Source organism: Meriones unguiculatus, chromosome 1, assembly GCF_030254825.1.
Source record: "Meriones unguiculatus strain TT.TT164.6M chromosome 1, Bangor_MerUng_6.1, whole genome shotgun sequence".
Lineage (NCBI taxonomy): Eukaryota > Metazoa > Chordata > Mammalia > Rodentia > Muridae > Meriones > Meriones unguiculatus.
The window spans coordinates 132,045,837-132,070,716 of record NC_083349.1 but is presented as its reverse complement, the minus strand read 5'-3'; the positions used below and the strand labels follow the sequence as shown (position 1 = coordinate 132,070,716).

At 46.6% G+C, this 24,880-nt stretch overlaps 1 protein-coding gene across 13 annotated transcripts in view; it reads right to left on the bottom strand.

Annotated features, from left to right (window-relative positions):
* Positions 1 to 24,880, bottom strand: part of Atxn7l1 (ataxin 7 like 1) — a 218,466-nt gene that overhangs the window by 112,824 nt on the left and 80,762 nt on the right. Inside the window, exon 4 of one of the 13 annotated variants that reach the window (XM_060366970.1) lies at positions 4,484 to 5,690. The exons of the other annotated variants lie outside the window; for them this stretch is intronic. Coding sequence (XP_060222953.1) covers positions 5,605 to 5,690 — 86 coding nt within the window. The 3' untranslated portion in view covers positions 4,484 to 5,604. Of the gene's footprint in view, positions 1 to 4,483; positions 5,691 to 24,880 lie in introns of those variants that run through there. 13 annotated transcript variants of the gene reach the window in all.

Here is a 24,880-nt window from a genome sequence, read left to right as displayed (position 1 = left end):
AGGGAGAAGGACTGTGAGGTTCCAGTTTTGATTTAGGGGAGGTGGTAATGCGGGCTAAAGAAATAGCCACATGAAGAGCCCAGAGAAGCACAGATGCTTATAGGAGCCACAGCTCAGAGAAGCCCCGTGCACAGGCTTCTTTGTACGCAGGCCTGACCCTGCCAGCAGACAAAGCCCACAAGGGAGGGGAGGAGGCTTCAGATGAGCTTACCACTTGAGAGAGCATATTTTATTCTATGATGCTACTTCCAAAGCCAAAATTCTTGAAAGACAGGCCATGAGATCACCATATAGACTCCATAAAAAAAAAAAAAAAAAAATCTTGGTGACAAATAAGGAGCAAATGTGCCACACTGGTACAGACCAAGGTACAGACACCTTCATAAGCCATACAACTGAAGGGACAGGACTGGGCCAATCCCCGAGGCTAGAGTGTGTTGGCTAGGACACTAGAGGCTAGCTGTTCCCTCCGAAGGAGCCCTTTTCGGTCTTCAGAATTCACGTCGCTTCAGGCATTGCCACCAAAGAGCAGAGCCTTAGACCCTGGTCCGCTCTTCTCTTTACTACACATCTTGATTTGGTGTGTCTGCTTCTGAGACAATCTCTCACTGTAGCTCACACCAGCCTAGAACCTTCATCAGTCCTCCACCTTCAGCTGCTTGAGAGCTCGGATTAGCGGCATTAGCCACCATAACCTTTATGTGCCTGTGTCTCATCGATTTCTTACCTTATAAATGGATCTCTTAAAGACTATGTTATCTAACCTGCAGTTTTTAATATGGGCACATACACTCAATTTGAATGGTAACATCAAATTGTTTCCCAGACATGTTCTTTTAAAAAACATTTTTAATTAATTAATTTTCGTGCATTGTTGTTTTGTATGCATGTATGTCTGTGAAAGACTGTCAGAACTTGAAATTGCAGACAGTTGTGAGCTGCCGTGTGGATGCTGGGAATTGAACCCAGGGCCTACTTGGAAAAACAGCCAGTGCTCCTAACCGCTAAGCCATCTCTCCAGCCCTGTCAGCCATGTTCATAAGGATGATACAACCAATGGTCACTGTTTTCTCATGATTGTGTGGGCCAAGGAATCCTTCACATCAAGGTAATAAGGCAAGAAGAAAGCAAGGTTAGGAGACCCTCTGTGGAAATAGTGGTGTGTGTGTGTGTGTGTGTGTGTGTGTGTGTGTGTGTGTGTGTGATACTTTCTGCAATTGGAAGTGGCCAGGGAAAAAAGTCTCCAAAAAGTCTTCCTATAAAGTCTGTTCTAGCAGGAAACACATCTGTAATGGCATAGGCTCACATGATGCTCCAGGATTGTACATATTAGGCTGCATCAAACATGATTACATAAGTAAGGAGGCTGATGTAGTGAGAACCTAGAGAATCTAAACCACTACCCACACTCAAATGTATGAAATATAAATTATAGATGAAAGGGAGATTAAATCTGGACATTTACTTAGGGTTTGGAGCAAGAAATGCAAGTGTTCGGATTTTTCCCCCTTTCTCTAGTCTCAGCAGGTAGTCCTACAAACACAATTATCAGCACTTTTTGAAAGGTCTTATCAAGTACTGGATTAATAAAAAGCCTGTCTACTTAATGGTGACCTCCAGACACCCCTAATAAGTCCAGGTCCCTAAGTTATATACTACTAAGCTGTGAAATCCACACAGTGAAGAAAATAAATGAGTTGTGTCCTCCTAGGAGGTAGGGCTCTTACCATTTAAAGTCAGGCATGTATGGGGTAGATTCTGACTTACAGACGGGGGCAAAGAGTTCCAAAACAGGAATTTGATCCAAAAGATGCAATTATCAACGTGCTTTTCAAATTCAATAGGTGACTGAAATTCTCTTCAAATTTTTATTACAGGATTAGTGGTGTGGGCAAGAAAGAGACCGAAATAACCAGTGGGACAGCAGAAGTTAGGCCTGACTGGTCCCAGGCTAGTGCTCCATTCTTATTTCTTTCCTTGGTTCTCCCAAGGATTGTGTTGGTAAAAGAAATCAGGCTTGCAAGGCCTCCTGCCAGCTCACAGTGGAGAAAGGGTAGGGGCAGGAGGCACAAGAAGGAAGAAGGCACCAAATGCAAATTTGACCAGCAGACAATTTCTTTCCTGGGCTCTGGAGTTTAAAAAAAAAATCTACTTGCAAGACTGAGTTGAGTTCCTGCTCTAAAAGTGTAGACAGTAAAAGATTTTTCTAGCCCTGACTTTACAATGCTCTAGGGCATAGGCCAGCGATCACAATGTGTGCATTTAACATTCTCAAAGCCAAATTAATCTCAATTCCTGTTCACTGCAAGGGCGAATATTACTCAAAAGCCCCCTCACCCCAGCTACCCTCCTAGTGCACAATTCTGAAAGGTGTGGTAAGCGCTTCTTGGAACCTCTTCCTGGGCCTGGGCCTGGTGATGCTGTTACCCAGATGTTTCAGTTCTGTGTCTGAGCCCAGCAGAGATGCCTGCAGGGAATCCAGAGCTTATCAGGGGAATAAACCTATTATGCCTTCTATCAGCTCACTTCTCAGGCCTGGCAAGCTAAGTGTGCCGCTTGCAGTAAGGCGACCTCTCCTGGAAAGCATTTTTCACCCACAAGAAGGTTTAAGCTCAAGGAGAGCCACCGTTCGCCAAGGAGAGCTGGGCAGAAAAGCCAGCTGCAAGTCTGGTTCTGGAAGTTCTGAAAGACTGTTCTCTACTTGAAACTGAAGGTTTGGCCTCCCGTTTCTGAACAATGGGAAAACTCTAGAGTGCTGCATCTGTTCCTCCTGACAGATGGGCCAGGGTTTTGGTACACTTCCTTTTCAGAGTATGGGCATCAGTTCAAAGGCAAGGGCTCTGCTGATAAGACCAAGCATTTGAACACAGAGCTGTCACAGAGAGCCCTTGATCTGAGAAACACAGAGAGGATGAAGACATGTATGAGTCTATCCTTAGATCAGCCACATGCTATTGAGCCATTCCTGCTGAAGACCAGGGAGCACTCTAACCCGCTCAGAAGCCTCTTTGAAGACTGCGTCTTTTTTTCAGTTCAGGCTTGGGTCCAGTGCAAGGCAACTGGGCCATGGGTCACTGGTCTGGAAGAGATTAATATTGCTCTCGGAAAGGGAGAGTGGGTTGTTTTGAAGCAAGAACACCCACATGCTAGCTCCCTTCAGCAAGCTCCCGTTTCCTTCCCTGCTTCTCAAGTAAATGGTGATCTTCTCAGAAATCCCTAACAAGAGAGTTCCCTAACAACCATTGAGGTTCCTTGGTGTTGAGTGTTTAGCCTCCAGCATTCTGAGCTAAATAAACCTGTTTTCTTTACGAGGTGCTTAGACCTCAGTATTTTATTACAGCTATAGAAAAAGGATGAAGATACCCATCAATCTACATTTTATACTAAGTACCACTATGTGGAAACAAAATATTTGCAGGGCTCTCCCCACTAGTCTGTGCTTACCTTTCTTTCCTCCCTTCCCACTGAGACCTAATACAATCAACCATATTTGGAGCCAAGAGGTTTCATGTATTTTTCATATGCTTCTTATTTGGAGTCATCTATGAGATGAAAGATGTGAAGCCAATGTCTAGCCACACAGTCCAAGAACTTGTGTGTGTGTGTGTGTGTGTGTGTGTGTGTCTAGACCTTCACACATGACTTGCCCCAGGAGGGTGGCAGTGCTACAGAGTGGGATGTGACCAAAGAGGAGGAAAAAAAACCAAAAATCTTATAGATATGTATGGGAGGGTCTCATCCCATAAATCCCTGCCTGTACCGACAGGCAGTAATCCTACCAGGACACAGGGAGTTAACCATGAAACCGCTCTTGAAACTGAAACCAATTATCCATGGCAATTTATTAAATAAGGAAGGTTTCTAGGCCTTATTAAAGTGAATGTTTAGTGCATTTTCTTAGGCTCAGACATCCGCTTCTTCACTTGTCAGCACCTGCTGGCAGCAGCTGGAGGAATTGCACCAATTTTGCTGTATGTGCAAATCAATTTGATTTCTCCCCCAAAGACAAAAATCGGTGAAGTGATTAAGCTATAATGAAGGCATGTCACTGACAGCACAGACATGAAGAGGCTGAGGGGGGTGGCCCTGAGGTCACCAGTGACTTCTTTCTGCCTGGGTTAGGCGATTTTTACCGACCTCTCCCCACCAGTCCCATTGACATGGGGCTAGGATTAGGGTCAATGAGCTCCCCTCCCTCCCCAAGTCTCTGGCTCTTTGGCTTTCTTCTTCTCACTTGCACTAGCCCCTTAACTGTTACATGTCCATCCATCCACCGGTCTATCCATCCATCCGTCCCCCCACCCACCCATCCATCAATCCATTTATCCATCCAACTACCCACTAACTGGTCTATCCATCCAGCCCCCTGCTACACATTCATCTATCCATTCACCTAGTAACTGATCCATCCATCTCTCCATCCATTTAATCATCATCCATCCATCGACCGGCTATCTAATAGGTATTTGAGAAGGACTCAATGTTCAGGCAACTAGAGAGTGACAGAGTATATTTATGTCTAGTTTTACAGTCCAAAAATGCTCTTGTATACATTATTTCATGAAATTATCACAATGACCATCTGAGGTGGCTGTTAGTATCACAGATGTCTAGGTGAGGACACAGATTCTAAAGGACCTATCACTTACTGAAACAGCATAGCAAGCAGGTGGCAGGGGCTGGACATGAATTCCTGTTTCCATCTTGTTAAAAATTCATAACAGCACTCTTCTAGAGACTGGTCTGTATAGTTTTTCTGTTTGTCTTACTGTTACTAACTAAATGCCATGATCCAATCAACACACACAGGCTCTGAAGGGTATAAACACCAAGTTTCTGCCCTCACAGAACTTGTGTTGTACTTAGGGAAACAGACATTAAAACATATGTTCGCACAATAAATATTTGTTTTCAACACATGAGGGAATACTCGTCTAGATGTGAAAATTAGGGACGTTTCCAAGAGGAAGTAATCATTAAACTGTATTCTGAAGGATGAGTCAGAGTTTGGGGAGAGCAGGATGAAGGAAAAACCATTGTCAGGGGGGAAAGCATGTGCAAAGGCCCTATGGCAAGAAGACCCAATGCCCTGAAAATTCCAGGCCAGCTGCACTGACCTACGGAAGGGAGTGGCACAGGCTGTGTGGTTCAGGCCACGCAGACCTTGAAGCCATGAGAATGGATTTTAGTTTTAGCTCAAGAGCAAGGGGAAGCCACAAGTCACAGGAATGACACGACCAGCTCTGATTTGGATTCTGATTTTGGTGTGCAGAATGGGTTGTAGAGGAGCAAGAGTGGAAGCAGGGAAAACAGCTGGAAGGCGCTGGCAGTTGTCCGGGTGAGACGTGATGGCAGCTTGGACCTGCGTGGTGGTGGTGGTGGAAATGGAGAGAAGAGCCCCGCAGGTGCCCCCTGCTCTGCTCAAGCCCACTTCCTCTCTAGACCCTGTCACCAGAGTGTGCTCACGAATTCGCAGGACATGGAAGCTTGTCCACAATTCAGGGCTCTCTGCTGGAGTCTCCTCTTCCGGGAAGCCTTCCGCAGACAAAGTCAGTTCCTGCGCCATCTTTCGGAAGCTGTGCGTGTCTTCTGCACTGCGCATGCTCACACCTGACGCTGCTCTAGGGCTTGGCGGCTCTCTGCTCCACTCCAGGAGATGCTTGCATTTCTCTTGCTGTCTTGCTTTCTCCCTTTAGAAAGTAAATGCTTTGTTGGCATTTGCTGAATGGTATCAACAGGACGCCTCTGGAAATTACATTTGTCAATGATTGCTCATGCCAATTGCCTTCCCCCACCACATTAAACACAGGCCGCTTACATCTGTCTTCATGATCAGGTTCTAGCAAAACGCATGTCCTAGTCTCCCCGTTATTTCCTCTAAGCTCGTTTCCATATTTTTCTTTTTAGCAGAAAGCCATTTCAGGGGGGAAAGGAGTGGGGTGGGGAGGGGGCAGGAGTGTAATTAAACAGGGGCGGTCTGACTGGAATTCCTATACCTTTTAATGGGGTGTTTGATTAATCCTTTCCACAGACCCCATTATTCATGCTGTGATGAAATCTCATTTTATAGCTCTTAATACACGGACCCAATTTATCCACATCACATTGTATTCTAATACTTGTCGCCCAAGTTATTAGCTATCTCCTTCTCAGTGTAAAACCATCAGCAAGTTTGATTAGCTTATTCCCTAGGGATGATGGGGAGATAAGAGAGACACACAAAAGTATGGCCAATGACGGCTGTGTCCTCAGAGCACTGCCACCCAGCACCCTTTGAGGAGGACAGGGTGACCACAGTGGGCCTCCTCCCACCATGGGAAAAGCTCTTAGTAGGACTCCGGGACTCTGGTTGCAAAAGGTTGATTGCAGGTCCCTCTGGAGCTGCCAACCTCCTAAACAGGACCATTCTTGTATCTTTCTGATCTCCTCCCAGCACACCTCTTGTGTCGGAGTTCCTACCCTCCTGGGCGCTGAAAGGGCAGGCTTGATGCTGGCTGTTTCTCTTGCCCAGCAGAGCTGGTTCTCTCAGCAGCCTTCCCCTTCCTCCTCTCAGAAATAAATCACAGCCATGGCACTCACCAGAGGCTTCAGTTCCTTCTAAGCAAATCACCTTTTCAACCTGGACAGAAGGAGAAAGGGGCCTGACTCCATCCTGCAAAGTTCCTGGCTCCTTCTCCTCAGATGTAAGCCACATGGTCCCAAGGACCATAACCCCCTTTGCCTTTATGCCAAAAGCCCTATTTACTGTTCTGAGATTCTGAACCTGGCAAGCTATGGATGCAAGAGGTTCATTGTTGGAGAGACACCCTTTCCCTGGTGGCATAGGACTTCACTCCCCAACCCCACCATGTGTGCATGCATGCTGCACTTACGGAATCACCTCTAACAAACACAGAAAAGCAAAGCACACCGTCTCAACCCCGAGGCTCTCTCTCTACTCTAGGGAAGGCCAACTACTGAGTTATGAGCAGCTCTGTGGATGTTGCTTATTCATGCCGAGCCACTCACAGACTCCCTTTGCAAGCTGTGTGTGTGTGTGTGTGTGTGTGTGTGTGTGTGTGTGTGTATATACTTTGCAAACCCTCAAGGCAGGAAAGTGGCCAGTGCTTAAGGAGCTGTGGCAGCCAGGCCCCTCCCCCAGACCTCTGTCATAACAGCAGTTCCAGCCTCTGTAACTGTCACAAAGGTCATCTTCACACCCTCAATAGGACCCTTCCCAGATTATAATAATTTTAGGTGAAAAGTCTGAACAAAAACATACCAATCCTTGAACTTCCACCAATTCCAGGAAAACCCATCTATCCCTGGACAGGAAAAAAACATCAATCCCTGAGTCCCCCAAGCTCAGGACTTGAAATCCCACTAATCCTTACCCTGGAAATCTCTGCCCTATTAAGCTCCGCCCCCTAAGAAATCCTATATAAAGACTGTGTATGCTAAATTCCCTACTGTTCTCTCCTGGGAACAGGGGGAGCCAACCCTGGATTGATCCCTCCACACTCTGGACACTTCCAATGAATCTCTTTTATGAAATTTGCTGCCTGGTGTGACTCTCTCATAGAAAGAAGCAGAGAAGCAATGAAGAGAAGAAGGGAAGAAGCAAAGAGGTAGATCAGGGCTAGGTTCCTGAGCGCCTCAGCTCAGCTGGGGACACCCTTTCCTAAGAAATGCAATGCCTCTGCTGAGGAGGCTTCCTCTCAGAGCTGTGGGTTCCTGGGCTCCTGTGTCTCAAGATATCCTTTAATTGGGACACTGTCCCACCTCAGAGCTGTGTGACCTCATGGGAGATCTGGAGCCAGAGTCACCTAGCTCTCTAACCCAAACAAGTGTTCAATACCATACATTTTCATCACTTGTCACCGTCAAATGTTGTTATGTGTTCTGTTATGAGGCAATAGGCTACTCATACACACTACCTCAGAGGAAAAGTCCCCAGTGATCTTAGGAATGCTCTCGCCACTCCCTCACCTCCTGTGTGTGTGTGTATGCGTGTGTATGCGTGCATGTGATTACCGCATCCCAGGCCAGGCTCAAACATGCCTGTTCCTGCCTCTCCAGGGAAAAGAAAAGAGGCCTGAGCTTGGCATTCCACCTCCTTGATGCCACCCCGAGTGACACCTGCCACTAGGAGAATGACTTTCTGCAGAGGGCAGCCTTCTTCGGGCCACAAACTCCCTCTTTTTCTGAATCCCCGGGCCAAATGACATCAGCCAGGCCCACAGCCAAATGAAAAGGTCTGCAGACAACACGTTCCCTTTAGTCCTTCCAGGTGCGTCTCCTGTGTCCTTCCTGCTCCTGTGCAGTGTCCGAGAAAGGTCACATCTTCTTCTGACTTTGCAGTTAAGTGCCTCTGACACAGGGTAGGGGGTTCCAAAAATTGAACGGAGATGCAGTCAGAGTCACACGCTGCGAGGCGTACTCTAGCTGGCCACGCTGTGTTCTGGCAGCGCAGGCCGTCGTGGAGAAGGTGGCCACTGGCTATCCATCTCTTATATACACAAGGGCAGAATGCTGTTTGCCACTTCCCCCACCACGTGTGTGTGTGTGTGTGTGTGTGTGTATGTATGTATGTATGTATGTGTGCGTGTGCGTGTTTCCCGTACCCCAGGCCAGCTTCAAACATGAAATATAGCTGAAGATGACCTTGAACTTCTGATTTTCCTGCCTCCATTTCCTGCAGTGCTGAAACTGAACCGAGAGCCCTGTGCAAGCCAGGCAAGTACTCTATCAACAGAGCCCACTACATGTATTTCCTGGTTAAAAACGAAAACAAATTGGCAACACCAAAACCCAAGGTACTTTTCCATTTGGTGAAATCCCCAAGATTTTTTTTGTTTTTTTAATAAAATCTACCTCTTTTCTGACAGGCACTGACGGAGAGGACCTGGGGAAGGGAAGAAAGGACCTGAGTCGTTAAGTGTCCTCACAGCAGTGTTCTCAGCACTGTTTCCAGGCCAGAGGTACCACTGGTAGTCGGACCTTGCTAGGCACATGCACACATTCATAGCCCAGGCTCATGGCAAGGCAAGCTCAAGGTGGGGCCCCGGGGAATTCACTTTCACTAGCTGCGTTGTTCCGAAGCTTGTCTACAGGGAGAGGAGCCTGACTGAAAGCATCAGGGATTAAATTATTCAGTGGCCCATTCATTCCTTCAGAAGACAGTGACAGAGCACCCAGTATGCCAGACACTGAGCTCCAGGGCAACGGCGAGACGGTAAGGGATGGCTTGCTCGAGGCCTGCACTGTCTTTCTTCTCTTGCTTCATGACAAAGCCCGCCAAGATTGGGGAAACCCCAGGACGAGAATTCAAGGGCTGGGAGTCATGGGTCATTCTTTCCGTGGACAGAAGGCACGGCAAAACTGTCCCCTATGAAGATTACCCTGTCAAGCAGCCTTTCTAAAGTCAGTGAATGTGCCTTGTACAGCTGTTTCAGCATGTTAAAAAAAATTTACATGATTCTAGCCTGCATGATGACTCTGGCACACACAAAATACATGGCTGCACAAGGACCCGCTGTGGCATATGTTCATACTCATCTTTCAATAAACCAGCTTGTTGTTCCCCTACTCTCCAGGAAGTAGGAGCTTGCCCCTCTGTTTCTACAAGTTTAAATAAAGTGTGACAGCCAAGAAGCCTGGGGTGCTTCCTATGGCAGGGCTCTCATTTACTCACCCCACCCTCCCTCCATTCTGCGAGCGGAAATAGCAAGCACAGATTCAGGAGATGGAGTACAGAGGCACAAGGGGCAGGACCAGCAAGTTCAGAGGCAGAAAGATCACATCTGTGCAAACGGCCCACCAACACACAGCCCCTTGGAGTGGGTACAAGGCTTGTCTAACTAAGCTCCTGAGCCACACAGACCTTTTACTTAGGGTAGAGAATGCTTTCCTTGAGGTCTACGCTGTCTTTCCTCTCTTGCTTTATGGCAAGGCCTGTCAAGATTGGGGAAATCCAAGGATGCCAGTTCAAGGGGTTGGGAGTCACACACTGGTCACAAAGAGGTTAGCAATTAGCTCAGAAGCCTCAGCATCTCCCTGAGAATAAGCAGGTGCTTTTACATAGCCGTGGGACCCAGTCTGTGGGGCTTGAGCAGAGAACCTTTTGGCATCTCTCAAGCTGCTCTACAGGTTCCAACTGGAGGGGATTGACGCATATCCGCCTAGCTTATCCCACCAGCTTTCCATAATCACAGCTTTTTAAAACAGAAAGTCCAACCCCTCTCTATTTTTAATTCAGGAATGCTTGTTGGCTTTTGCTGAGACATTGATTTGATTAGTAGCATTCCGTGGAACTACAGACATGAGATGTTGAGCTCACAAGTGGGTGATTCACTTCTGGGTTCTGAAACGAGAAACGTACCTATCAATGGCGCACTAGAGGCTGGGAGATTCTGAGAAAGCATTTCCTGCCTGCATATAAATGGGACGAGCAATGAAGAAATTTGCTTATGGCCATAGTCATGAACCCTGGAACTACCCTACAGGTACTCTTCACACAGAAGACAGCTGGGAGTAGATGCTCCTGCACTTGGACATCCATGTGCTACCTCATTCATCTACCTGTGATGGGGACAGTGTTGGAAGGGAATCAGAAGATGACAAATTGCTTCTGGTTTTAAAGGAGCTGTTTAGGCTGGGTGCATGCCCAGGGGGACTGGATTTTGTGCCAGAAGCTGACACTTCTTCCCATTATATGACCACATTTTGGCAAACACCCTCCATTGGTGACATCTCCTTTCACCAATGGACTGCAAAATACTTGCTCTGTGAGCCTGAGATGCCCACCCTACACTGTACTGAGCGGGGGAGGGGAAGGACCAGGAAATGAAGCAAGAGTTCGTGATGATGGCAGTTTTCTCTGCTGGAGAAAGACAAATAAATCCTGCACTCATGTGCAGGATTCCAAGACTCAGAGAGATTCAGTGTCATTCAACAACTCTTGAGGAAAAACTGGCATGTATGAGGTGAATAGTAAATATCCAAAATGCTGGACCCCAGAATCTGCTTTTGGCAGTACAGCACCCCTAATCTTCTAACATCCCTGAAGGGAAGAAGGAAATGCACTGGGTTTCAGCATGGTCGATCTGAGCAAAACAGCTCTCGTGCCTCTCTTTTCTAGGCAGCTGGTGGGTCGTCGGAGCCTGATTCTCATTCCAGATACAGCCCCTGTTCCTTCCCGTCTCTGGAAATAACATGGAGCTTCTACTTACACACCACCAAAAAAAAAAAAGTAATGTCTTTGGGGGCTGGGAAGGACACCTTGCATATCTTAAGCCTCTAGAGATGAGCTTCTGTTGGTCACATTACCTGTGTGCCAACCTCTACCATGAGTGGGAACCCAGCAGGCTGGACAAAGGCCTCACCATGCTCGTCTGCCCCAATACCAGACATTCTCCTATGCTACAGTCCCAGCTGTTTACTCTGTCTTCCTGAACACCTCTATGGGTCAGGTACTATGTTAGTCCCACTTTACAGATGAGAAAACTGAGGCGTAGAGAGGCTGAAGGATTGGCAGAAGTCACTTAGGAATGTCAGAGACCAAATCAAGCTTTGGCACTGTAGCTGGAGACTCAAGCTCTATGCCAGTCTCCCTAACCTAATGCCCTTCACACACTGCAGCTGGATCCAGGAAGAACACTAGCTGACTTGGGTCTTCCCCGCTGCTCTTTCAAACCCTCTAGAATGCAGGGGCTCTGGGCTTCAATACAGAGCCTGCAGTGTGAAAAGACAGACACTCATCTGTAGCCTCCCATTCCTACATTCAAGCCAGGCTGCAGAATGTCATTTTGTGTTTGTTTGAGCATTCCACCATGCAGCCAGAGATAGCCTCTTCGATGGTCTCTGTTTGCTTTCCCAAGCCCAGCACCTGGCCCCTCCCTCCCCACTGTCAGTCTCTGCCCATGCTCCTGCAGCCAGCAACCAATGTTTCCCGTCTACCCTCATTATATATTTCATCTAAAGATGCCTATTCTCCACGTGGCGGCAAGCATATTTTTAGCACAAGCTACATGCCAAGGCAACTTCAGATTTATCATTTCTAATAATAACCTTGGAGCAGAATCCAGTACCCATTCCGCAAATGGGCAAACAGAGGTAGGAGGCTACATCAAGGGCACGGAAGCTAAATTTGCCAAGTCTTTCTGTCATATACAATCCCTGGATTGCTTCCTCTTAACTTCCTGTTTAACGAACCCATCTGAGGCCTGGGAATGCGAGTGCTGTCTAGATGGAGATGCATTTGTGTTTGGGCTGGAGCTTCAGAATGCTAACTAGCAGCTTTGGCTCTGCCAGCAGGGCTGTCACCGCCTAGCTTTCTGCAAAACCCTCTTCATTAGTAGGTTTACATGCACAGAGCACTCACTCGGCCCCTCGCTCTACATCTTTCTCTCAGCGCCCAGTCGCAGCTATTCAGCATGCTGAAAGAATTCACTCGTTCGCAGAACATAACCGACTGCCCATAATGCCCACTGAAATGACCGTAACTCAGGTTCTGATGGCAAATCTTTAGGCTAAGCAGGGCAGAGCTTCCTTCAGCCTCGCATCACTGGAGTGGTTTTCTAGCAGTTACCACAAGAGAGCTCAGGTGTCCGGTGGAGGACTGATGTGTTAGCTGGAAAATGTGCTCCTTTGCTGCACTAGAAAGTCCTGCATTAGAAACTGTCAATTTGAACTTTCCTAAAGGTGCATCTGCCTTCTGGAGAGAGCGCGATGTTTCTGCTACTGCTGCGCATTTTGTTGCTGCAAACTGCAAAGAGGTTGTAATAGTGGGGAAGAGCCCGGGGAGGGAGTTCGAGTCCCAGTTCTGCCTCTGTTAATGGTCTCTGATTGTTTTTTCTTCTAAATCTGCAAAGCCACCACTCCCCTGTGTACTTCCTGCATTCCTCTGTCAGTTCAAACTTGAAACCTGTGGGAGAGCGCTTACGTGCACACGGCAAGATGGTGTGGCGACGTAAGGGCTTCCTAAAGGTAGACAGACTCTCAACTGCCAGAGGCAGCAGCGAGCACACAAGTGCTGCGTTTTCAGGGGAGCTACTCTGCATAGAGGCACCACTGACAGGGGGCTCCAGGGAGTGTGACCACAGAAGACCGAGCTGATATCACAGGGTCCGAGGCAGGCCGCAGCACAGCTCAGAAGTGTTCTGAAATCTTCATCTCAGCATCCGCCTTGCTGCTAGGCACACTGTGGGTGCTCATAAACACAACAAAGACTGCAGCTAAGGACCTCTTTGGAAAAGAAAGATAGCTGTTAGGAAAGAGACTGGGGCTGAGAGAGGGAATTCCTGGAAGCCTGGCTTGTAGGAAGGCCAGTTGAGCAAAGACGGCCACCCCACCCTGCTGTCCTACCTGAATATGCGTTATGTGTCTGCTCAACAGCAGAGAGTGACATATGAGAACCGAGAGGAACTTAGTGGAGGTCACAGGAGGCTCCCCTTTATCTTCCCCCCTTCCCTCACCCTGCCATTTGTTTCCCTTTCCCTAATTGGTATCCTTCAGGAATTCCACAGAATCACACTTCTTTTAGCTTTCCTGCATCAGATTATCACCAGAGATGATTCCCTGATCCCCGTGGGTGACTCCCTGCCTCAGCTACACCATCTCTAACAGCGCCTGGCGTTCGGTGTAAAGCTTCCGCCTTTAACAGGCTTTGCACTTGGGATCAGCTCCTGTGTGTTGTGTTCACCGCACCAGAAACATACATGAACCATAGCACTGCCACCTGCATCAAGATCCAACTTGGTGCACGTGGCAGGAGAGCGGCAGCTGTGACCAGGAGATTATACACATAATATCAATCAGGGAATTTCCCTTTAAACTTGTGCAGCGTAAGCCTGCCTGGGCCGATTCAATATTCATAAGTGGGAAGTGGAGACGGCATTTCTGTTTCGCCAAGAGCAATAGCTATTTATCACGGCGAACGACTGAAACAGTTGTACCTACAGTGCTTTCCTCGCTGCTGTAAATTACAGTATACAGAAGATTAAACTTAAGCCTAATGCTACCCTTGAGCTTCAACAGCTGAGTCCTATAAATGGATACCCGTGAAGAGAAGGGAGTCTTGTTCCTGGTTACTATTTAAAAGTGTATCTCTATTAAAAGCTTGTCTAAAACATAAATTTACCAGGCAGCCTGCCCCTGCCTTGAGCAGGCACTTCCACAGGCCACTGACTGGTAGAGGCCCATCAAATGACACAGAGACTTGGCCTCAGCAGGGGCAGGAGTGAAAAGGAAGCAGAGGGCCACCCAGAGTCCCCGATAAACACTCCCTCACCCTCTGCCAGAGGGACCCAGGCTGGAAGTGGGACAGAGGGGACTCTGCCAGTCATAGAGAGAGACCTTCGGAAGTAAAAATATCCTAGACCCCAAAATGCTGCAGAGAGTTTCTTCCAGGGTCCAATGATCTGGAAAGTATCAGGGAACTCTCCGAACTATAGCTACAACCCACAATTCCCCAACTACAGTTAACTCTCCCCGTCCTTGCTCCTTACTGTGAGGACTGTGGAGTAAAAGCACCAGATCACCCAGGGGGGCTACTACCAAACCAGAGTCTATGCTCTAGCAAGAGCGCAGGTCTGTATGTGCACTCAGGTTTGAGAAGCTAGTATAGGTAAACAGGTGCCCGGATGAAAGAACCCCTCTGACAGTCCCACCGGAAATCATGACAAATAACAAATATGATTGTGAAAACAGGGCCCTGGTAGTGGACCACAGGATTCTAAGTTCTACTTTCAGAGTACATTTTATTATTCTTTCACATTTTTCCTTTATTTATTTATTTATTTAGCTATTTATTTATTTATTATTTATTCGCTTTCTATCCCTGCTGCAGCCCCCTCACCCTCTGAATACATTTTAAAAGGAACTTGAGGTATAGGTTTTTATGGGCCATGAATGAATGAATGTATCACTCTACACCCGAGAGATGTCCCAAATAAGTCAAGGTATAAAACGCAGTGAATTAGCAAAAAGCTCAGGCCTTCCACATTAGCCACTGTGTCTCCACTCCTTCCATTATTAAGTAGTTTAACATTGCATTGCCAGTGTTTTAGGTTGCAATTAGCAGTTCATTCTAAGTGGTAAAGTATGCAAAGGCCTCTGTGTTGTTTGAGAAGACACAGATTCTGTGTAACTTCAATTTTTATTAGGAAAAAACCCTATAGTTCAATATGCATGATAAAACGTAGTAATCACTAAATAAATAGAAATTGTGAAATAAAATCTAAAGTACGGGGACAAAGAAAAAGCAAGATAAACAAATATAAATTAAAAGAAAGAAATAAGTACAAGTATATTAGGAAATCACAATAAATGTAAATGGATAAAACTCACCTATTAAAAGACATTAGCAGATGGGTCTCTTAAAAAGCTAGATATAATGCCAGGCATGGTAATCCCAGCACTCAGGGAAGCAGAGGCAGGTGGATCATTGTGAGTTTGAGGCCAGTCTGTTCTACCAAGCAAGTCCAGGATAGCCAAAGCTACACAGTGAAACCCTGTCTCAAAAAGCAAAAAAAAAAAAAAAAAAAAGCTATACGTTGCCTATAGGAAAAGAACCTAAAGGAAATAACATCAAAAAATTGAAAATAAAAATAAAATAAAGACTTGGTAGAGATAAATGAGACAAATACAAATTAACCAAAAGATGGTTGGATAGCAGTGTTGTTCAGATAAAACAGAACCAAAGGCAAATTAATCATCCAAGGTACAAAGACACCAACCACTAGAAAGGTTTGATTCAAGGCAGTATGTGCTTAACCAAACAGCCTCAAAACTGTAAAGTAAAGCCATTAGAGTTACAGGAAAGAGTGGAATTTTACAACCTCTACAGGAGATTGATAGCAGCTCCACTGCCAGAAACTACAGTGTAAGCAACAACATGGTTAGGACATACAACATGAGAACAAAAATAATAAATATACTCAACCCTATACCCAAACGAAAGCTGTGTAAATTTTCCAGTCACACGGAAACTTGCCACTACATACAGAAACTGTCCCTACCCTTGCTAATCTCTAAGGAAGTATACAAGATGTTATAAACAGAATAGCATAGTTAATATTCTTGTACCATCACAAATTAAACCAGACATCAAAATTAAAACAGTAGTAAACCCCTGCCCCAATACGTTTTATGATTGAAAAATAAAACCACACACCTAAGTTGCCAGTTAGAAGCAGTGCAGTGTATTTTGGTATGTGTGGTCTCTCAGCTGTATCACAAGAAACAGGAAACTCTCAGCTCATTATGGCTGCACTATTTTGACTTTGAACTAAATTCTGGCCCGAGAGGTGGATGAAGTAAGAGGAAAGAAGGCATACACATAAATTCATCACCACTTTGTCCTACAGCAAAGGAGCTGTGTTTGGTACACTCTCCAGACCGTGTCCTATTTAGAAACATTATATTCAGTATGTCTCACCAATGCTGGTTGGACAAACAGACTGTTTGTCCAGTCTGGCACCTGAGAAAAGGAGCTGTTCAACTAGCTGGGCATCTTACAATTAATGCCATCCTAGAATCAAGAAAACAATTTGTATGGCTTGCTCTTTCACAGAGCTAAGAACTTGTGAAAAGCAAGGAAGGAAGGCTGCTGTGGTGGTTTGAACAGGAACGGGCCTCACATATTCCAGTGCTTGGTCGTTAGGGAGCAGTGTAGCTCTTCAGGGATTAGGAGGTGTGGCTTCACTGGAGTGGGTGTGGCCTTGTGGGAGGACGTGTGTCACTGTGGGTGGGCTTTGGAGCTTTAAAGCCCAAACCAGTCCAAAGCTCACTCTCCTTCTGCTGCCTACGGATATGATTTAGAAAGCTCAGTTCCTTCTCCAGCACCATGTCTGCCTGTGTGCCGCCATGCTGACAATGGACTAAACCTCTGAAACTGTAAGCAAGCCCCCCCTTAAGTGCTCTCCTTTATAAGAGTTGCCATGGTCATGGTGTCTCCTCACAGCAACAGAATATTGACTGAGACAGCTGCACAGGTACACACAGGAAAAATATAGGGTATGTGTCTCAGAGAGGAGAGCACTAGCCCATGAAATTACTGCAAGTAGCCCGAACCAGATGGCTGTCTTCTCCCTACAAAGATATTGCCCATCCAACACAATTCCTGTACCGCCACAGTGAGTCAAATATTCAAAAGACCACACTGGAGGTGGAGGTGTTTAGTGGTTACATGCTTATCCAATATGTACAAAGTCCTGAGTTCCATCCCTAGCAACGTGAGTGCAGGCACACACTCACGCTCTCTCTCACACACACACAGAGGCACACAGGCATACATACACGCACACGCATATGGAGAGGGAGAGGAAGAAAGAGAAAGAGAATCCAAACTTTAAAAAAGGATGCATGCAGAGTTGCATCATATCAATGATAGGCCTGCAAGTTCTGTGGCTAAGTGGGAGTGGGTGATGAGTGGACAAAGAAGACAAGAAGGACCATCCAGAGCTCTCCAGGATGAGCACTGGATAGTGAAGGTCTTGCTGTTTCTTACACAATACATGGACAGAGCAGAGTGGTTCTCGGGGAGTAGACCCCTCCACCCTTGGCCTCCTCACTGCTCTTCCAGCCTCTCTTATCACCATCAGCCCCTTCAAAGAACAAAGGTTGATCATAAGAACCGGAGGTTCCTCATCAACAGTCACTAGAGTCTCACAAGGTGAATGTCACAGGCTCCAGAATGTTGCAGGGTTCTGGGCTGAAGTGGCAGAATCTCAATGGCACTCCTGTCCACCCCCTGTCCACTCGCACTGATAAGGGGCTATCACATGAACTTGGGAATAGTGCTACCACCAGGATGACGCTAGATACCACCAGAGCTGAAGGTAAAGTGGGCCAGCGGGTTAGGGCTCAGCCAATGCACGCTTCCTGGTAGCTGGGGTGTTCCCCAGAGGGCTGCCTAGTTAGGAAGCTTACCTTCTATAAGAAAGGACTCATTTCAGAAGATTGTAAATTAAGTAGAGGCTGCCACTTATGCAGAAGAGCAGAAAACCTCTCCAGAGGTGCCTTAGGAAAACGCACCTCTGGAGAAAGTTCAGGGAGAAATTACGCAAGGGGAGGAAAGCTAAGTATCTATGATGCCAATAAAGAAATAAATCACAATAGTCAACCCTGCCTTCAACAACAATTTGTAGTTCCAGTGCCGCAGGACAAAGACTACAGCTGCTTTCTCAGGAACCAAATTATGATTAATTCCATGGGAAGTGGGATTCATCGTGAAATTGCTGACTTACTCTTTCACAGTTATTCTCCCCGTCTGCCTGTCCCCTTGGACCTATTTATTTCCCAAGTGTCTCCTATGCAGCATTCCCTAATTTGCATTCATTTTTCAGAAGTGCCTGTCTGGGAAAGAGCATGGGGAGAGTCCTACACAACTGTGCTCTCTGAGCTACGTTGATGGTAGGAGGCCCTTCACTGTGAAATGCCCCATCAGCCTTTCCCAGAGGGGAAGAAAGGCAGGCCTGCCATACAGAACGTGCTCATGCCCGATTTCAGACAAAAAGACCTGGAAGGCTCTTCGGCATCCCCGAAGCCAGCCTGCACATGGCGTCTAGGACGTGACACTTCCGGAGGAAGCCGTCAGTGACCTTTCCAGAAGAAAACACAGACTGTGGAGTGTTGCCGATTAGCCATGAGTGAGGTTCTGACTCCGGGGGCGTGAACTGACCATTGTGTAGAATTATGACCACTATTATAAGCCCTTCTGCTGATCAAGTACAGCACACGTGGCAGGGAGGATGAAGAACTCTCCCCACAGCCAGATCCCTGTCCAGGATGAGGAACAGTCTTTGCCTCACTGTTCAGTCACCAGAGGAAGGTAAGGACTTGCAGCTGGGAGCACATCATTAGGACAAACATGCCCTCCTGGCATTGCTGCTGTCCTTGCTGGGTAGGGCATGTGGATGCACTCGGTAAGAACGACTGTTCCAACGTGCAGCTTTTGCTTGGTGCTTTAAAGCCCTAACAGCTGCTCTGTGGCTCTAGGAGGCAAGTCCGGCACCATTTCTCAAGGACGTGTGTCCAGCAAACTCGTGCTTTCTGTTTACTGATTCGGTCTTTCAGGGAAGGAACATTGGGAGGAGCTGCCTTGCTCATCGCTAAGGATGGGGACAATTCCAAAAGGACCTTTTGAAGCCGCGCTGGCAACTTTTACTTGGATTTAAATAAAGCGATGACTGTTGCCCTAATTCAGCACTGAGGAATGGAGTGTATGGGAGCAGCCTGCACTGTGCGGATGTGCCAGGGATGACTCAGAAGCCAGGGGTCACATTACAGCACAAAGCCCTCCAGAAATCAGCTGCGGCCGCAGATCAAAGCGCTTGCTCCCAGCACTTGCTGAGAACGGATGTCTGTCCTGCATCAGCCCTTCCAACTGTGTCTGAATGGAGACAGGCATTCACTTTCAAGTAGCAGACCTTCCGACTCAATGTACTTGCTCGCCTGGGCAAGCTGGTTTTCCTTCTTCTGAGATTCATTTGAAAACTAAATCTACTGAGCACTAACTTGCTTTGATCCAGCACTTATTGTGTTAACTCAGGGGACTTATTTTTTTATTATTATTATATGATTGATTGATTTAGTGCGTGCACGCGAGTGCATACCATAAAGCATGTGCAGAAGTCAGAGAACAACTTCTGGAGTCCTTCTCCTTCCCCCATGTGAGTTCCTGGAATTAAACTTCAGTCATTATGCTTGGAAGCAAGTGCTTTTACCCAGTGAGTCATGCTGTAGCCACAAAGGGATCTAGTAGTGAACACAACAGAGTTCCCGGTGACTGGAAACTTCTGGTCACATGTGTGAGTATGTACATGAGTGCATGTGTGTGCACCCATGCTAGAAGACAGCTGGTAAGCATTTGCGCTAGCCAACATAAATACTAACATTGGTCAAACAGCAGGTGCCAAGGGCACTTTAATTGGCAATGGGAGAAATCCTTCCTTTTGTCTCTCTGCCCGTTTATCACAAACTCCTGTGAGCATCTTCCAAAAGTCAACAAATGTGCCCCACGCTGAGACTCACGACTGTGAAGGCACAGGACCAGCCCTCGGCACCTCCCTGCCCAGCACAGGAACTCTACAGCAGCAGAGGCAGAAGGCAGAGGTGCCAGGTGCCAGTTTATCTGGGTGGCTCAGCACAATCACAGGTCAAACACTTAGGGTACTCCAGTCTGAAAGGAGGTCTACGAGTGATGTAAATATGAAGCCACCTGCACTTGAGGAAGAACATGCCAAGGAAAATACAATGATTATTAAACTTGAGTGGGCCAGTCTAACGCCCTCCTCTCTTTTCACCTGTTACCCAACTTCTTGGCATTGGACAGTCTATGAAACACGTTCTTCTCTTGGCTTCCACATCTCCAACCTGCCAAATCACTGGCCATTCCCCTCTTGTGGAACACTAAATAAATGTCCACTCCTGCCTTTCCTAATCCTGTGCAATCCAACCCAATCCAATTCCACCCAAACCAAACTAACCCAACCCAGGGGAACCAAAACCTTTGTCCTTGCTGCATTCTCTGCTGGAAGGGACCCTCTTGTACCAGCTCCTCATGTGTTCTAAGTATGTTCATGCTATGCAGCAAAGCAGATCATAAAGTCAACCATCCCAGGCTCTTCTCACTGTACATGCACCTCTGGGACAACACTTGCACACAGTTGGTGTTAAATAAGACATACACAAATGCATCAAAACTAGGGGGTTCAGGTTTTAAGAAATTGAGCCCCATACAGTTATGAGTAGAAGGTATTTGTACTTCCGTGTGTTTGCACACAGGAGCTATGTACATGTAGAGGCCAGAGGCCAACCTTGGGTATTGTTCCTCAGGCACCTCCCCCCTTTTATTTAAAGATGGAGTCTCTCCCTGGTCTGGAGCTCAGTGAGCACAGGGCCACACCATCTCCCCCTCTCCAGTACGGGGAATACCAGTGAATACCACTGTGCCAGGCGTTGGACATAGGCTTACAGGGCAAGCGCTTTACTGCCTGGGCCATCTCCCCAGACCCGGACGCTCAGCTTCAGTTAAAGGTGGGTCGGGTGTGGTCATGCATGCCTTTGACCCCAGCACTTGGGAAGCAGGGGCAGTTGGATCTCTGTGAGTTCGAGGCCAGGCTGGTCTACAGAGTTCCAGGACAGTGAAGGCTGTTGCTATGCTAAGAAACCCTGCCTAAAAAAAAAAAAAAGTGGATTGCATTTCTCCAAGGTTCCAAAGATCTTACTGTTCTACATTTGTTGTAAGCTTATTTGCCACAGTACTGTTAGCCTCATAGAGACATATAAATGGGTATTTCATTGAATGTGGAATTATCTATTGTTCATGGGTCTCGTGGGCATGCGTATTTGTTGGAGGTCAGCAAGACCCTGCAGGCAGAAAGGATGAGAGAACACAGAGTGCCCATGTCATCTTTTCTACAAGCTTATTTCTCTCTCTCTCTTCTTTCTGATGTCCAAAGGTCTATTTCAAATGCAGCAGCCAACCTTAAACACATTCATGACTACCCATTTATCCGTCCCATCTCTTCTCACACACACCCACACCAACAGGCAGTGAAGATTAGCACCATAACCTAGCAAGGTGCTAAAGAGAAATACAGCACCTGTAATTTCCCCAGTTGTGCTGAGGAACAGAAACGACCTGCCTGGGCCCCAGGTCGGTTGTGGTATTGCAGGGAGTCTAAAAGCAAACCCTCACCCAGCGCAAAGAGGAACACGCTCTGTAGGCCAGGCCAGAGTCTGCTTCGGCTACTCATGCTACTCATCCTGACCTCACACACATCTCTTAAGTGCTCAAAGTCTCCCTTCCATGCGTGTGAGATACGGAGAACACAGAGTTCCTTGGGATGATGACAGAGCTAAATAAGGCAGAAAAATGCTCACTACAGGCCTGAGCTTTATTGTTCCTACTTCCATCTGTAAGGAGAAGAGCCAGGTTTACAGACTAGGTAGATGCTAAGTTCTTGACCCAGCATTAAATCTAATTTGAGCAGCTGTGAGTTCATAATTTATAAAAAAAAAAAAAAAAATGTTTTTTGCTTGACACAGTATCTCCCTATATATCCTAAGATGGCCTTGAACTCAGAATCTCCCTGCTTTAGTATCCCAAGTGCAGGGATCACTGGTGTGAGTCACCATATCCAACTCCAAATATAAAAGATTATCTAGTACAAAGATAGTTTTACTCAGTTGTAGAGTCTTTTGGTTGTAATCCTTGACTTGGGGTATAGTAATTTAGTAATCAGCCAGCTGCCCCACTTCTTTCCTGAGATCTGTGATCTCTCTCTCCCTCTCTCGTGGATGGAGGGGGGCTCTCCTCCAGGTCCACTACAGGGATTTTCTTAAGGTATACGGCGTGATTGCACTTTGCCACGGACCCAGGAAAGAAGGGGTAAGAAAATGACAGCAGACATTGTTATGGTCATAAGAACAGAACAGATACGTATGATCTGCCCCAGGAGTTCATCTGGGATCTGGATACAATGATCAAATTAAAGCTTGAAAAAAAAATTAATAATATGAAGTCTACACAAGTTCACACACTTTTGCCAAGTCTATTAATTAATGCTGCCAGGTTGACAAGAAATATATTCAACGAGACAAACTTCCTTTAGTTATTTTATATTTCTTTGGTGTGGAAGAAAGGACAAACCTAGTTTTACAAATGACAATTAATGATAAAATAAGAAAGCAGAAAATTCACCTTAAAAATCAAAACTAACTCAATTGACATTAAAAAAAAAAATCCAAGCCCTGTGCTGTGGCAATCAGCAGCATCAGAAAGGAAGCCCTGGCAGGCTAATTAACTGGTGCCAATACCCCTGATGCCCCAGGAAGCCCAGGGGCACTGACATCAGCAGGGGCTGACTCCCTCTGGGGCTCAGAAGCACATGTGGTTTGTCATTTCTTCAACTCGAGGTCACCTAGAGAGAGACAGAATTAAAAAAATAATAATCTCAGGAAGCCTTGGAACCTCATTAATTAGGCTCCCCCACGCAGCACTGCAGGGCGGGCGGCTGCCTGTCCCCAGCCAGTGCTGGCATCTGGATGTGCACAGAAGGAACGGGGTGCCAGCCAGGACATGCCGCGCCTCACTCCAGGAGCCAGTTCCCACACTCATCTATTCTGCCACTCTCTGCTGTAGCTCACACTTCATTAAATTCTACCGCATCACATCAACATGCAAAACAGCTATTTGAAGGGCATTCAAAAATACATAATCAGAAAGGGAATAAAACCTCTCTGAGAAAGGGGTGGGTGAGCAGAGGCCTCTCCTGTCTAGTCAATGACATCCAGGTTCTTTGGTTCTAAACCACGTTTTTAAGGCACAGTGACAGAGGGGGATTGTCTCTGTCTGGTGGGTGGGGCTTGGAGCTCTGCTGACAGGCGGATCACCAAGGGCTGCTGCACACGCCTGTAGGATCTGTACGGTTTCTTCTGCTTTCTGTTCTAATTTTAATTTGGAAGCGGGCAGCTCTGCAGCTTTAGCAACTTTTCTATGTGCTGTGTTTTCCACTTTGCATATACCTGTGGCACAGAAATGACCTCTTCTTTCTTTTTACTGTTTTAAAAGCATTCACTTGGATGCAGTAAGTTGGCCCAAAGCTGGCAAAAGCTCTTGCTTCCAGTCTTCATGACAGGGCTCAACAGCAAGTCTGCAGGCACACTGTGGCACGTGCATACCCAGCTACCCACAGAATAATAAGCAAAAATACAATAAAGAAAAGTTAAATGCACTCACTTAATCTATAACCTACTGAGCCCACATGCATAATCAGCCGCTGGCTTTGGGCTTATTTTTGTACTGTAAACATCTTTTATTTTTCAGGCATAGAATAATCTCACAAAGACATTTTCACACAAGTACCTAAGGAAAATATACTGATGAGTGGCTCTGTGCAGGCAGAAGTGTCAACTCTGTGTGCGGCTGGGATTCTATAGAGGCTGTTTCTGAGGTTAGTGTACACATGTGCTCGCACACACCCTTTTACTATGGAGAGAAATGTAAACACAGTGAGATTGTACCTTGATGAGTGGGGTGTTATGTTTCAGGCACTGGTCCTCAGAGGTGTACAATTCTGCCCCCTAGGATGGACTGTAATGCCTGCAGACACTTCAGCCATCAATATTAGGGGCAAACCCTAATCTTGCTCACATCTAGTAGGTGGTGGCCCGGGAAACTCAACACTCGCCAACCTAGAGGACACACACAGTCAGCCCCACTGGAGGCCAGTGCCAAAGGTCCCGAGGAAAGACCACCTTGATAGCAGTTATTCTGCAAATACATCAGAAGATAAGGACTGGAAAGAAGTTGAGTTCATCCCTTCGCTTAGGCAAATTCTAAGACTTCATAGATGCTTAGCCTAATCCCCAAATAATAATAATATTATTATTATTGTTGTTGTTGTTGTTCTTTTGTGTGTGTGTGTGTGTGTGTGTGTGTGTGTGTGTGAAAACCATAGGTCAACAGAAGTGTTTTCCTCAGGAGCTGTCCACCTTGTTTTGTTTTGTTTGTTTTCTGACCTAAAGCTCTTTGAACAGGCTAGGCTGGCTGGCCAGTGGGCTCCAGAGATCCACCTCTCTGCCTCCACAGCCCTGGGATTACAGCAGACCTTCCCACAACGGCCTCTTTCATGTGGGTTCTGGGGATCAAACTCTGCTCTTCTTGCTTGAATAGCAGGCGCTTTACTGACTGAGTTATCTTCCCAGCCCCAGAAAAACAAAAAAACAAAACAGTTTTTAAAGACCAACTTTGTTCCACCGCGGTGCTTTCCATATTCAAGCAGTCCTCTCCTTTAGTCATCAAAAAGACTGCATATGATAAACTATTAACCCATGTGAGGAATAAGGAAACTGAAGTGAAGAAGGGCAGACTAACCTGCCAAGGTCACATAGC